Source organism: Peromyscus maniculatus, chromosome 2, assembly GCF_049852395.1.
Source record: "Peromyscus maniculatus bairdii isolate BWxNUB_F1_BW_parent chromosome 2, HU_Pman_BW_mat_3.1, whole genome shotgun sequence".
Lineage (NCBI taxonomy): Eukaryota > Metazoa > Chordata > Mammalia > Rodentia > Cricetidae > Peromyscus > Peromyscus maniculatus.
In genome coordinates this window covers 172,876,255-172,891,404 of record NC_134853.1, presented here as the reverse complement: position 1 = coordinate 172,891,404, position 15,150 = coordinate 172,876,255, and the positions used below count along the sequence as shown (strand labels likewise).

The 15,150-nt window shown below is 42.3% G+C and overlaps 1 protein-coding gene across 8 annotated transcripts in view; it reads right to left on the bottom strand.

Moving 5' to 3' along the window:
• Positions 1-2,599: 2,599 nt before the first annotated feature.
• Gnb1 (G protein subunit beta 1) overlaps positions 2,600-15,150 on the bottom strand; it is a 78,425-nt gene continuing 65,874 nt past the window's right edge. For 7 of the 8 annotated variants that reach the window (XM_076565880.1, XM_076565877.1, XM_076565879.1 and 4 more), the window contains 6 exons: positions 14,263-14,425; positions 10,210-10,276; positions 8,090-8,291; positions 6,079-6,295; positions 4,550-4,665; positions 2,600-4,345 (listed from right to left, as the gene is read on the bottom strand). In XM_076565880.1, the coding sequence (XP_076421995.1) occupies positions 4,559-4,665; positions 6,079-6,295; positions 8,090-8,291; positions 10,210-10,276; positions 14,263-14,425 (756 nt within the window). In that variant the 3' untranslated portion in view covers positions 2,600-4,345; positions 4,550-4,558. The remainder of the gene's footprint in view (positions 4,346-4,549; positions 4,666-6,078; positions 6,296-8,089; positions 8,292-10,209; positions 10,277-14,262; positions 14,426-15,150) is intronic. The other variant, XM_076565881.1, reaches the window with a different exon arrangement.

Sequence of the window (15,150 nt, the reverse complement as noted above, 5' to 3'; positions counted from 1 at the left end):
TCATGTGTTTTGTAAGCCCAGCTCCTTCCCCAGAGTGAGCACCAGCCACACCCACAGGAGGTTTGAACTGTGCTTTTGGGTTATTATTGTTTTGTACTATAATACTCAACTGGTATCTAGTGGTACATTTCAGGCACATAGCCAGGCCTGGAGAGACTTCCAGAGTGGGAGTAATCATCCCCTGCAAAGGATCGAGCCTGTGGTTTGCAGTCCAAGGTCAAACAGCAAGAAACCTTTCTGTGTACACTTAAATAAAAATATCAAGTGTCCAGTGGTTGCTAAGGAAACTTTGTCTACAGTGAGGCTAAGGATTTGGACTGTGCAGGCTTCCCCATTTCAGAGGAAGGAACAAAGCTGACATTGTGCACTGTTTTAGTGGGCCCCACCAAACTCAGAGGACTTGGGAACCAAGTGCTCATTCTGACCACAAGGCTGATGATACTAACCTAGTTAACAGCTGGGAATGGCCAGAGGGTACTCAAGATTCCCAGTGTTTAATTTGGGCTCCTTCAAAGTAGATCAAAGGTCACATGGGGTGAGGTGTCAGGAAGAAATCAAGGCAATTATACACATTTTTGTTTCAAGCCTCCAACACCAGGACTTACCGTCTTCTAAGGGTTAAATAAGGGAAAGGAAGAACAGGGAGAGGTAGATTCAGAAGTATGATGTGAGGAAGTAAAGAGGATGTAAAGGGAGGTGGCTCCCTTTACAGGCCAACAGAACTGGAATCCTACTGCCAGAGGGATAATTTCCTATGCTGGAAGCAAATGGAGGGACACATTGAAAGTGGGCCTAAGATGCAGTAGCCATTCATCTGCCTGTGTGTACTTGGAACAGGTGTACTCACCACCATGGGCAGCAGGCTGGGCGACTACACACAGGGCAGCCTGGCATTTCCAGTCACCCTTCAAGGCATGTGTAATAAATGGTGAATGCAAGCTGTGAAAACCGGAGCATTCTACCTGGTCTGAAAGGCTTGTGCCTTGGGCCTTTCTTTGTATGCTGTTCAGCCAGCACTGCTGCCCATGTTTGAAGTGGGCACGTTTTCAATAGCTGTTTGCTAACAAGTGGGCAGTAGCCTTGATGCTGGCTGAGAAACAACCAACCTCCAGCCCTCTGAGGCAGAGACAGACCTGCTCTAGTCCCACGGGGCCTGCTGGCAATCAGGGCAGAAGCAGGTTAAGATGTGGATTCCAGCCGGGCGGTGGTGGCGCACGCCTTTAATCCCAGCACTCGGGAGGCAGAGCCAGGCGGATCGCTGTGAGTTCGAGGCCAGCCTGGGCTACCAAGTGAGCTCCAGGAAAGGCGCAAAACTACGCAGAGAAACCCTGTCTCGAAAAACCAAAAAAAAAAAAAAAAAAAAAAAAGATGTGGATTCCGAAAGACAGAAAGAAGGGAGTGTTGGGAGTATGGTCAACCTCACCAGTATTTCCATCCAGTTCAGAAAGAACCTCAAATGCTCTGTACTCTTCTCAGTGGGGGTTGAGGTAGATAAAAGCTTGCAGCAAAGGGTTTTTGTCTCTGAAGAATACATTTATTTCAGGGAAACTGGGGGAGGATTAAGCTAGGCTAACCCATCTGCTCAACCTGCCAATTACACCATAGCTTGCAACATTAGGGGAGTCTCTTCTGAAGGGGCACCACTGACCTCAGTTGGTTGATTTCCTTACCATCAACAAACAAAGGGGGCTTGGCCCAGTCAGTACATAGGGTATCTAAGGCTGAAAATTAGTTAAAATCTTTCCTTTAAAAAAAAAAAATTCTTATTTTATGTGCATTGGTGTCTTGCCTGCATGTATGCCTGTGTGAGGTGTTGGATCCACTGGAACTGAAGTTACAGTTGCGAGCTGCCATGTGGATGCAGGGAATTGAAACAGGGTCCTCTGGAAGAGCAGCTAGTGCTATTAATTACTGAGCCATCGCTCCAGCCCATCTCTTATAATCTTAAAACTTACTTAAGAGGAAAAATTGTCATTCAGCCCAGAAGTAGGCACTTTAGTAAAAGCACCCCAAGCTTTATTTCCAACACCTCTGAGGCTGATGTTCACGCCTTCAAGATGTAGTGGTCTTTGCTCAATGAGAAGGAAATGCTGCTTAGTCAGAAGGAAAGAGTGTATTTGGAGGGAGAGATCCTCAGATATTTTAGTGTGGAAATAGGGAGAGGAAGCCAAAGCAGGTGGTTGGTAGAGGCCAATGGAGGAGATGGCAGACAGGGCCCAGATGCTGAGGGGAGAAAGCCACTTGTCCTGGAAAACAAGTGGTTCTACAAGGCCTGAGATGTGTAGGAACCAGATTATCAGGAACCTCTCAGGAGCGCCCTCTCTCCCACTTTTTTTTGAGATAGATTTTCCTCTACTATATTGCTTTGGCTGTTCTGAAACTTACTAAGTAGACCAGGCTGGTCCCAAACTCAAAGAGAGCCACCTGCCTCTGTATCCTGAGTGTTGGGATTAAAGGTGTGTGCCATGATACTCAGCCTGAGCTGATACTTTATAGGGGGTCTCTCATGATGTTACATAACTGTTGAGTCAGCAAGTGGGGCATGTGGATACCTCCACATATTGAAACTGCTATCAAATAATCATCACACCAGAGTCCCTCATGTCAAACTGCTTTATTACATCTTAAATAACAGTACAGTTTAATATAGTATCTATCTTGCATCCAGCCTCCTTGCAGTACACTGACTTTAAAATTAAATACAAAAGGTGAAAAGGGTACAGGGTGCAGAGAGCTCTACAGAGTTGTTTGGTAGGAAGAGAAGGGGCTTCGCTGTGTTCTCTTTGCCAGGTCCAGGCCTACTGCACAGTCACAGCACAGTTTTGTACAGGACACTGCAGAAAACAGAATGGCGAAGCCACTACTGCTATGAGGGGTGCAGGATACAGGGGGAGGGGAGGGCCCACAGAACACTGCTGTCCAAACGCTGCTGCTGAACATGGCTTGAGATGATAACCACGAAGATCTGCATGGTGTAAAAATTGTTGCCTCGGATGCAAAAGGCTGTTCCATGGAGGCAGGCTTCCAGGAAGTGGCAAAGAGGCAGCAGAGCAGCTTTCCCCCTCCCCTCCTGAATCCAACAGCAATCATTCCCAACAGGACTATTTGTTTTGTTTTTTAAAGTAAAGAAAACAGTGACTTATCCCACTACTCAAGCGTGTAAAGCGCTTGCTGCTTCTGATATGTGTGCAGAGTAGCAACAGTAATGGACAAAGCCGCCACGGTTACAACTTGAAGAGGTTATTTTTTAAAAGAAAAAGAACATCTAAGGACTGAGTCCTATATGCACTTTAGAGCATTTCTACAGCATGCGATTCTAAGAGTAAACCCACCCAATATGGCAAACAATCAAATTGTTTAAAATTTAACTTAGAAAGTCTGAGATCATTATTTTCAAAACATTGATTTGTACATGGTTTCATACACAAATAACCAACTGACTATCCAAGCACAGGACAGGCACCTCTCTGGAGAACAAGTCTCTGACAGCAGGGGCAGGACGGCTAGTGTCACATGACAACAAACTTCCCTCCAACTTCACAGGAAACCCAAGGTAAGAGCAGAAACTAGACAGTGAGGAGGACAAGTCAGGAGGGAAGGGTGCTGGGAATAAGTTTACTGCTGAGCAAAGGGGAAGGATTCCAATAAAGCATTCGTGGCCATCACAACATGTGCTTGGCTACTTTGCTTCTGAATTTTTTTCTTCCACTATGCTATGTTTGTACGAAACAGTCATCTGTGACATGAGACAAAAAAAAAAAAAAAAAAAAAAAAAAAAAGGCCAGGGACAAAACTCCATCACTAACAAATCAGAGACTATCATGGGCTCTGGTTCTCTTAATTACTGAACATAAAGGAATATATTTAAGAAAGAAGTGTGAATGCTTCCAACATCCTGCTACAAATGACTCGTATTTAGAAACAATTACAGATAAAGTCTTCAACTTGTTTTTCATGAATGCCACAGAACAGGATCACTGATCTAAAATGCAAATGAACTAGTAAAGAGGCGTGTCTCTCTCACAATCACACTCAGGGTTACCTTCTGGTTAACATTTTTATTGTAGTATTTCCTTTTAAAATTTACCCAAGACAAAAAAGAAAAAGAAAACAAAGACAATGGCCCCGAAAGGAATGCACAATTTGTTTTAGTTTACAGCACAGAGATCCTTCTCTTAATGGGAGTTGTGCTCTTGGTTTCAGCAATAAGTGAAGGAAAAAAGATCTTGCCCTTTTGAAGTTCTGAGGGGAGGTGTGGGTGTCCACGTTAGTATGGTTGGATAGGATATGCTATCACTGTAACGCTTCAAGGTTGGAATGGTCTTCCAGTCACCATGGTATCCACCTGTTGTTGTAAACAGAGCTTGGGGTCAGTGCATAAGAAAAAAAAATTTTTGCTCTTCCCACTGTTCTCTCGGGATCACACCCATCACTTCAGATTTACTACAATACCAGATTAATAACATATCTCTGTTAATCTACAACCCATGCATGAAAAGTTCACGCCCTGAGAAATATATTCAATTCCACTAATGGGTAACTCCATTACCTACTGGCCTTAGTTCCAGATCTTGAGGAAGCTGTCCCAGGACCCTGTTGCCACAGCCATGCCATCATCAGTTACCCCCAAGCAGCTGACGCGGTTGTCATGTCCAGCTAAAACACCTGAGAACAAACATATGTGATGTTGTGATAAGAGCAGGACGGCTCATTTTGACACACAACACTCCAAGACTCTGCTATAGCCAACACCTAAGAAAGCAAGGGATGGATACCGTGGAGGAAGGTTTTGTCCAAGTAAAAAAAAAATTTTTTTTAAAGTAATTTATCTTTGTGTGCATTGGTGTTTTGTCTGCATGTATGTCTGTGTAAGGGTGTCAGATCTTGGAATTACAGACAGTTGTTAGCTGCCATATGGATGCTGGGAAATGAACCCGGATCCTCTGGAAGAGTAGTCAGTTCTCTTAACTACTGAGCCTTCTCTCCAGCTCCTCCAAGTAAAAATTATCCTTAGGTCCATGGCCAAATCTGTTAAGAGAGCAACCAACCATAACATGTTCTAATGAGAACATGGACATACGCTAAAGAGGATAACAAGGTGACATGCATAGGCATGCACATGCAAACAAATGCAGAGTAAGAAACCCAGACCCCCCTTGTGTTAACTTATGTACACTCACAGAAGCTTAAAATCACCGAGAGCCTGGCATAGTGGTGGCACACACCTTTAATCCCTACACCCAGGAGACAGAGGCAGAGGCAGATGTATCTGTGAGTTTGAGGCCAACCTAGTCTACAGAGCTAGTTCCCAGGCCAGCCAGGGCTACACAAAAAAATCCTGTCTCAAACAAAACAAAATCACAGAGTAAAAACTATAGTTAAGAATCCACCCATGTCTCAGTGGCAAGAATACTTGTTACTCTTGCAAAGGACCTAAGTTTGGGTCCCAGCACCCATATGGTGGCTCACAACTATCTTTAACTCCAGTTCCAGGGATCCAACACCTCATTTTCAACCTCTGCAGGTACTAGGCACTCATGTGGTACACAACGGCAAAACACTCATGTGCATAAAATAAATAAATCTTTAAAAAAAAAAATCTAAAAATCTGAGAGCAACTGATCACATGAGTATAAAGAGCCTAAAACTGATTATCATGAAGTACAGCGGCAAGCAAACCACTTGCCAAAATACTCGTTCCACCACAGAAGGGTTTGAAGCTTCAGAAACAAATTCAAATTCCTGTTCTTTAATGATGTACCAACTAAGCACAAGGGCCAGGGGGCTCTTGGCAGTTCAATGTCAACTTCCCTGATCTATAATACCAAAGGCCAGAATTTATTATTATTATTAATATTGAGACAAGGCCTAGCTGTCCCTGAATTCAGAGAGTCACCTGCCTCTGCCTCAAGTGGGCAAGAGTAAGTACAACAGCCAGGGCTACACAGAGAAACCTGTCTCAAAACCACCACCACTGCGGCCGCCGCCACTGCCACTGCCACTGCCGCCACCACCAAATGGGAAAAAAAGGAATCAAATTAGTGCCCAAGAACACAAAAAGGTCATGTGGCCACTGACCTGCTCTGTCAGCTTTGAGTGCATCCCAGACATTGCAGTTGAAGTCGTCGTACCCAGCAAGGAGGAGTCGACCACTCTTGGAGAAGGAAACAGATGTGATCCCGCAGATAATGTTGTCATGAGAATAGGTCATGAGCTCCTGGTCTGCACGGAGGTCAAACAGCCTGCACGTAGCATCGTCTGAGCCAGTGGCAAAGGCATTGCCATTGGGGAAGAACTAGAAAGAGAAGGCAAGTCAAGACATCCATAAGCAATAAGGCCTGGAACAGGGGCCAGCTGATACAATACTTGCATAACATGTGGAAGCACTGGAGGGGGTGTGGAAAAGTATAGTGGCTCCTGTCTGTAAGTGAGCATGGAATGGGGTATACAGTCATTAGGGCATCGGGAACACAGTGAATTCAAGGTCAACTTGAAGTACATATCAAGTTCTAGCCCATATACTGACAAAATAAATAAATAATAAGAAATGATGTTAATACAATTAGTGGCCTGGCTGCTGTGGAAAGGAAAACAGGTTGAGGTTGCAGCATGAACAAGGGCTGGCATCAGAGTGAATGGGGAGTGCACCAAGGGAGTACTGACACAGTGCTCACGGACTGTCACTGTCACCAAGGCAGACATCAGTACAGAGAAGACATGAAAATGAGCCACTGCTGAAGGGCTTCTGTTCCCTTGCCACTAGCTGTCAGGAGAGACTTGTGAAGGAAGAAACAAATCCCTGTTCCAGCTCACCAGACTCATCCCTTGAGGAGGTGCTAGCAAGAACACAGACTTTAAATTTGCTAACCCCTCACTAGCAGAGGATACACTCATGTATTCAGACTCTAAACTAATAGTCACTCTGGGGAAAGGAGCAGAGCTAGCACTTAGCAGACTCATCAATGTCTGAAACAAATGCACAGCACAGAGTTCGGCTGGCCTCTAAAGGTCAAGTCAGGATTTCAATTTGGTCTGTGACTCTGGTTGTATTTGCAAAGCAAAGGACAAACCAAGTATGGTAGCAAAGGCCTGTAATCTCAGGGCTGGGGAGGCCTTTGAGTTTTAAGTCAGTCTGTGCTAGACTTTGTCTCAAAATAAACACAAACTAAGAAACAAAACAAAACAAAAAAACCCGATCAAATAAACAAAACAAAAACTAAACTTTTTTTTTTTTTTTTTTTAAAAAGGAAGGGACTAGAGAGATAGCTCAGCAGTTAAGAGCATTTATGATTCTTGCTGAGGACCCAAGTCTGGTTCCTAGTATTCACATCATGTGGTTCGTAACAGCTTATTAACTCCAACTCCAGGGTATTGAATATCCTTGTCTGGACTCTGTGGGCACCTGCACTCACAAATGCACATACCCACACACAGACATACACATATACTTATTTTTAAAATATGTATTTTACTTATTTTTATGTGTACAGGTGTTTTAATAGGTTTACTTATTTTTATGTGTACATCACATGGGTGATAATTCCTTGGGACTTGAGTTACAGATTGTTGTGAGCCACATGTGGGTGCTAGGAATCAAACCCAGATCTTCTGAAGAGCAGCCAGCACTCGTAACTACTTTTAAGGCATCTGTGGTGGTTGGAATGAGAATGGTCCCCACAGGCACATAGGTTTGAATACTTGGTCACTGATGGAACTGTCTGGGAGGGATTGGAAGGTGGGGCCATTGTTGGAGGTTCAAAGTTTCAAAAGCCCAAGCCATTCCTAGTTAGCCTTCTCTCTCTCTCTGTCCCTCCCTCCCTCCCAACCTCCTAGTTGTATCTCAGGATGTAGACTCTCAGCTACTTCTCCAGCACCATGCTTGCCTGCATGCTGCCATGGTCATGGACTCACCCACTGAAACTATAAGCCTCCATTAAATGCTTTTCTCTGTAAATTGCCATGATCGTGGTGTTTTACCAAAGCAACAAACAGAAAAGTAACTAAGATTATCTCACTAGCCCCCAAAAAACAAATCTTTAATAATAAGTTTAAAAAGGTAAGATCTGATACAGATACAATTTAAACTCACACATATGGCATTGATGTCAGACTCATGTCCTGTAAAGGTCTGCCGGCACATCCCTTCTCGGACATCCCAGAGCTTGGCTGAAGCATCACAAGCACCAGAGACAAACAGTCTGGTGTCAGGAGCGAGAGACAGGCTCATGACATCTCCAGTGTGTCCAGTAAATGTCGTTGTCTGCTGGCCGGTCTCAATGTCCCACAGGGCACTGGAGCATGAGTAAATGGCAATAAGGTATCAGTCATACATCTGGTACCACCAGCTACCTACAAGAATATCTTCAAACTACCCAGGATCACCGATGACCCCTGTGCCATTGTGAAGATACATTTACTTCTGTAATAAGATTGTATTCAGGAAAAACAAAGCAAAGAAAAACTATATAGACGAGCATACGGGCTACGCCTCAGAACTGCTGTTTCCAGGTCACCTCACACCAGCAAAGGGGCTACCTTTCATTGCAGGGCATGTGAAGTTATCACACATACACACATTCATGGGCAGTTTGTGGGGGCAGCAGAAAGTGCTAAGGCCTGAAAGAGAAGAGCCTGTTTGACTTGTAGTATTTCCTTTATGCCCTCATTTCCCACATTCCTAGACACTAGGGAGGAAATGTTAGTTAAATAAATGGCTCAGAGTAACTGTGATGCCCGAACTCCCTTCCTTAGGGGTCATAAGCCAAGATGGTCTTCATGGATGCACACAGTATTCCAAGGTCCTGCTTGACAGCAAGCAGGAGTTGGCTTCCAAAGTGACAGCCATATGCTACTTCCGGCTGCAACCTGCACAATCAACAGTATGGTGAACTGCCAGTTCTTGTCAACCTCACCAGAAAGCCTGGCTTAGCCTAGCACACAAATCCAATCGGCCAATTTCAACGTAATCAATACAGGCTATCTTTACTAGGCATGAGGGACACAGAAAGAAAGAGGCAGGGAACACAAAAGCCTTATACATTCATCCAAGAAAATGGTCAACACATGAAATTTGTGATGACTAATCTTCATTGTCAACCTGACTACATTTGGAATCAACTAAAGCCCAACCAGCTAGGTAAATTTGTGAAGGGTTTTCTTAATTGGATCATTTGAATTGGGAAGGCCCACCTTAGCTAAATCTGGGTCACAGCTTCTGGTGAGACTCATAAAAGGACATGGAAAAGGAAGCTTTTGCTGTGCACTGGATTGTCTTCACTCTCATTGGTGAGTTTATTTGTCTTGCTGCTAAAGAATTCCTTTATTGGTATTAAAACCTATTCCAGGTTTCCACTGTAGACAGAAGACCAGCTGAGATATCCAGCTTCGTGGATTTAACAGCTACCAGATTGTTGGCCATTTTCATCAAGAAATACAGCTACTGCTAGACTGGCAGGCCTGTAAGCCACTCTAATAAATAACCCTTTAAATTACGGCTATTGACATCTAGGCATGCCTCCATGACTAGAAAAACACACAAGGGCAGCTTAAGTCTAAAATTACTCTCTTAAAACAACTATCTGGTCATTTTATTATTGAATGAAGGGAACTTGAGTATGTTTCCATCTATTAGTAAACAAACATCCTAAAATAAAGAACTCTGATAGAGCTGTTGTTTGAAAGTAGTACTCATGCTCAATATATACGGAGCTGGATTCAGAGTAAAACAGAAGAACGCCACAGAGCTAAAAACATCACATACATGAGTAAAAATAGATGGAGAAAAGTAAAAAGCAAAGCAGGTCTTGATATACAACTGAAGTCTAAATATATTTTAGTTCTTTGTTCAAAACTAAAACTGTACCTATAGACAGTACAATGAATTACTCATTGCTACTTTGTCTTTTTAATCACCGGCCATAATGAAATTCAAGATATTCTTTTTTGTTTTGTTTTTTTGAGACAGGGTTTCTCTGCTTAGCCTTGGCTGTCCTGAAACTTGCTCTGTAGACTAGGCTAGCCTCAAATTCTCAGAGATCCATCCACTTGCCTCTGTTTCCTGAGTACTGGGAATAAAGACATGCACCACCACTGCCCAGCCCAAGATAGTCCTAACCAGTGATGAGAACCATCTCCCAAAAGTTTTACCCTACTAGTGTGAACAAGAACAGTGAATCTCAAGTCTCATTCTCAGCCTTGCCAGGTACTCACCATGTGGTGTCTCCAGAGCTGGTGACTATCTGATTGTCATCCAGGAACCGGCAACAGGACAGATAACCTGGAAAAGAGCAGACCCAAATGAAGACTAAAGTCTAGCAAGCCCCAATCTTATGATCTTCTCAATGTAAAAACTATGGTAACGAAAATACTCAGAAATTCTGTTTTGTTTGGGACATCACAGTATGGGTGAAACTACAGCTAGACAGAACTAATGCCAGGACAATGGGACAATACTTCAGACAGACCCATTCCCTGAACAACACAAAATAGTAAACCATGCCTATGGGATCTTGGTTCTGCCTTTCTATCTTAAGGTAGGGAGTCCCTTTCCTTTTACACTCATTTGTTTGCCAACTGGGACAAAAGGAGCTCAGAGCTCAACAGGAAGGGAGACAGGAATGAAATCAGGGTAGAAAGGGCTTACAAGCCAACCAAGAGGAACAGGAAAAGAACACTAGAAATGTCCAGTGGGAAGGCTCCAAAAAAATGCACATTACTGGGGGTGCTTTCTCAAAAACTATGATATGGAGTTTGCTCACCGGAAGCTGTGGATAGCATAGGGGACAGTGAGACGGTGTCTCAAAATACAATACAAATTTTGAGAAAGATGAAAAAAATAAGTCACTGGAAATAAAGTAGGTTGATATCTGAATGTCACTTAGTTCACTAGAGAGTAGTGGTGAAATCTGCTAAGCAAAGGAACAAATTTTAAATGACTACATGAAGTTATGCAACAGGAGCCAGGACACTGAGAACTTCTCAGATATGTGAATAGATGCCTGCTGGAGTGACACAGAGGGAAGCTGAGGAACAAGCACCTGGGCTTTGCTAAAGTCTGTGATTCTGACAAGCCAGTGGGAGTGGGACACCAAAACGATGGAAACAGAAGTAAGTTATTAATTGTCCAGTTGTGACGTTCAGAGAAGATTTAACAGAGAGACAGAATCTTTTCTTCTGTTATCTAAGTACCTGGGAAGGGGCGTGGGGGAGTGGGGGTGGGTATCATTGTGTTATAAATAATGTAAAATATTCAACTTCTCATTCGATGAAGAAATTATACCCATAAAGTGTTTTAATCACTCACTCTACCAGGTTCCAATACTGAATGGCGATGCCATGCTTCACCAGGAGGGCAAATTGTGGCCCTCTTGACCAGAATATTCCAGCAAAGGATATAGTTACTCAAGTTATCAAAGAGGTCACTTCGAACCCTGGTTTCCCCTCTCTCTTTATCAGTCCCTAGGGATTAGCATTGAGACCAAACTGTGTCTTAGTTCCAGTCTCCTCGAAAATAGTATTCAGGCAATAAATTAACCTTCAAATATATATTGCTATTTATCTGTGGGTATATACACACATGCATGTACATTCATAATTATTTATTTTTTTTTTGACACAGGGTTTCTCTTTGTAGCCCTGGCTCATCTCCAACTCTGCATGCTTCTGCCTCCTGAGTGATAGGGATAAAGGTGTGCATCACCATGCCTGGCTAATTGTTTTCAATAAAACAATTTAGAATATGTATTCTACCTGTAAATTTTAAAAAAAGTTTAATATTTAATAAATAAGGTAATAAAAATGAGCACTCTGTTACTATGAACCCATTGGATCCATTTCCAGGATTTCCTTATCCTGTAAGATAGCCTCTATATTCTATGAAGTTTTAAGCCTGGAGGGCATACTCTACAGGTGAAGCTCCTGCCTGGGAATAACAGGACACACAACTGACTGCCAATGGAAGATATACTTCAAGATCAGATGCTACAATTAGCAGACATTTTACAGTTAGCTTTTGTAACTATTCAGAAACACAAGAAATAATCTTGATATAAATAAAAAGAAAGCATGTGTGTGTGTGCGCGCACGCGCATATAGAATATTTTAAAATAGAAACAAAAAGGAATTCTCAAATTTAAGAGAGCACGTAACACAAAAGTTTATGCTGACCCTCCTTCTATGTCTGACCAGCATGATTTGCATTCTTGCATTTATTCTCGGGTGAGCCTCCCTCAAATGCTGGCCATTACTAGGCTGACAGAAGAAGAGTTGTTGCCTACAGCTGATGTCAACTGAACTTACTTGAACAGAAACAAAACACTTGAAATGGAAACTGAAGAAACTTACCTCTTAAAGCCATAGAAACCAGGGAATTTGAAGACATGCTCAAATTCTACCAATTTAGTAAAAAACAAAAAATTTTGGGTTCCAAACGCCAAAACACAATGAATACAAAGAAAGTCACATATCCAGGCACATCACAAACTGCTTAAAACCAAAGATACACTTTTAATGTGTTTTTGTTTTTAATGCTGGCTACTTTCCCAGGGGACTCAAGATCAATTCCTAGCACCAACACAGTGGCTCATAACTATCTCTAACTCCAATTCCAGGAGAGATCAAACATCCTCTCTCTCTGGCTTTGTGGGCACCAGCCATGCATGTGGTGCACCAACATTCATGTAGGGAAAACAACCCATACACATTAAGTTCAAAGTCAACCCAAAATTCTTTATGTCTAGCAAAAATATCCTTCAGGAATAAAGGTCAAGGGCCAGTAAAATGGATCAGTGTGTACAGGTGCTTGTTGCCAAGCCTGACCACCTGAGCTCAATTTGCAGGATCTACATGATAGAAGAATCAACTTCCCACAAGTTGTTCTCTTAACTACATACACACATGAACCCACTTAGAGGTCAAAGGCAGGCAGGATGGATCAGTGGGTAAAGGAACTTGTGGCCACACCTGAGTTTGATCTTCAGAACCCAAATAGAGAAGGAAGGAGAGAACTGACTCCATACTGATCTCCACATGCATGGTGACCATGGAACTCGCTTTGTAGACCAGACTGGCCTCAAACTCACAGAGATCAATCTACCTCTGTCTCCCAAGTGCTGGGTTTAAAGGTGTGCACCATCACCATCAAATCTGGCTTTCTTTTAGATATGTGAAAATTAAATATGCTTCTTTTTTGAGATGGGGTTTCATGTAGCCCAGACTGCCCTCAAACTCACTATGTAGCCAACTGTGAATTCTCGATCCTTCTACCTCCACTTCATGAATGTTGGAATTACAAGAATACATTACTGTGCCTGGCTTTACGGTGCTGGGATGTAACCTAGGGATTTGTGCATGCTAGACAAGTACTCTACCAACTAACTACATTCCCAACCCCTAGAACAGTAATTTAAATACAATTGATCAAAATTTACAGGAAATATACCTGTAGGGATTTTGCCATTTTAAATTTGAGACAGAAGAGATCTAAAATCAGTTGCTTAAGCTTCTACCTAAGAAACCAGAATATTAAGAAAACATCCCCCAAAGTAATGAACACTGACAGTGTAACTAACTAACCTGGCCAAACTAACTCTTCTACCAGAACGGTAAGGGTTTAAAAACAATGCTCTTCATGACAGTCAATTATGAACAATCCTTTGCTCAAATGTGAAGAGAATCCTAGTGGTGCATTGTCAGTAACACACCAAGAAATAGGGTTTTTGAGAACAAAAAATATTGCCATAAAAAGAAAATACCAGTAGGCTTTCTTCTTTGGAAATGCAATGTGTTCTAAATGCAATGTGCACTAATTCCTGGCAAAACAATATGCACCCAATATTTTAACACTGACCACATTTAAAAGACCTGAATGGACCACTAATTCTCTTCTGTTGCCTCTAAAAGAGCACCGGTAAATCCATAAACAGAAAAGGCTGTACATAGGAACACATAATTAGGAGACTACTCGTGTTAAGGTCTAAAGACAGATGGCAGTTTTAAAACGGGACTGAAATGCCATCATAGTGATAAACTAGAATAGTGGCTGCTACTGTTTAAAGAGAAAAAAGTAGCTGGGAATTCAGAAACTGGCTTAAGTAACCAATTTACAGGTTTTTTTTACAGGTAAAGCATATTGGGCCTAGTTTGGTTTTATGTTCAGAAAATTGCCCTTATCATAACTTTTACTTGAACCATAATCAACAAATCAAAGGAACACTATACACACCCTATAAGCAGCTAACATCATTGGAAGGTTAAGATGTGTACCTGTATGTCCTGCCAGCTCACGACTCACACGCACATTCCCTTCACGGGTTTTCAGATTGTAAATGGAGCAGATGTTATCCAGGCCACCACAGGCCACATAATTCCCAGAAGGAGCGTATGCACAAGTCATGACCCAAGAAGAGCGCAGAGGGATGGCATGAACCTAAATAACAAGAACACATACAGTCAACACTATTAAGTTCAAGAAAATATACTACATGGCTGTTGTGGTGGTTCATGCCCTTAATCCCAGCATTCAAGAGGTAAAGGTAGGTGGAGTTCTGAGTTTGAGGCCAGGCTGGTCTACATACTGACTTCCAGGCCAGCTAGGACTATAGTGAGACTTTCTCAAAAATAAATAAAACAGAACAACAAAAATTAAATTAATGAGTAGTTGGGTGTGATGGCATACACCAGTGAGTTTATCTCTTGGAAGGCTAAGAGAGGAAGAACAAAAGGTTTTATGTTTTGTTTTTCATTTTGGTTCTGAGGACTAAACTCAGAGCCTTGTCTACTAGTCAAATATTCTGTATCACCAGCCCTGATGACAAGTTTGAGGACATCTTGGGGACAAATAGTAAGATACTACTTCAAAGAAAAAGCAAATTACATTTGTATTTTTAATGATTTAAGGAGAGAAGGATGTTAATAAGATTTTTAAGGATTTACTTACTACTTCCTTTAATTCCATCAAAATGGCCATGAGTTTAGAAAGAAAGAAAGAAAGAAAGAAAGAAAGAGAGAGAGAGAGAGAGAGAGAGAGAGAGAGAGAGAGAGAGAGAGAGAGAAGGAGGGAAGGAGGGAAGGAGGGAAGGAAGGAAGAAGAAGAAAGAGCCAGGTAGGGTGATTCATGTTAATCTGAGCACTAAAGAGGCTGAGGCAGGTCAA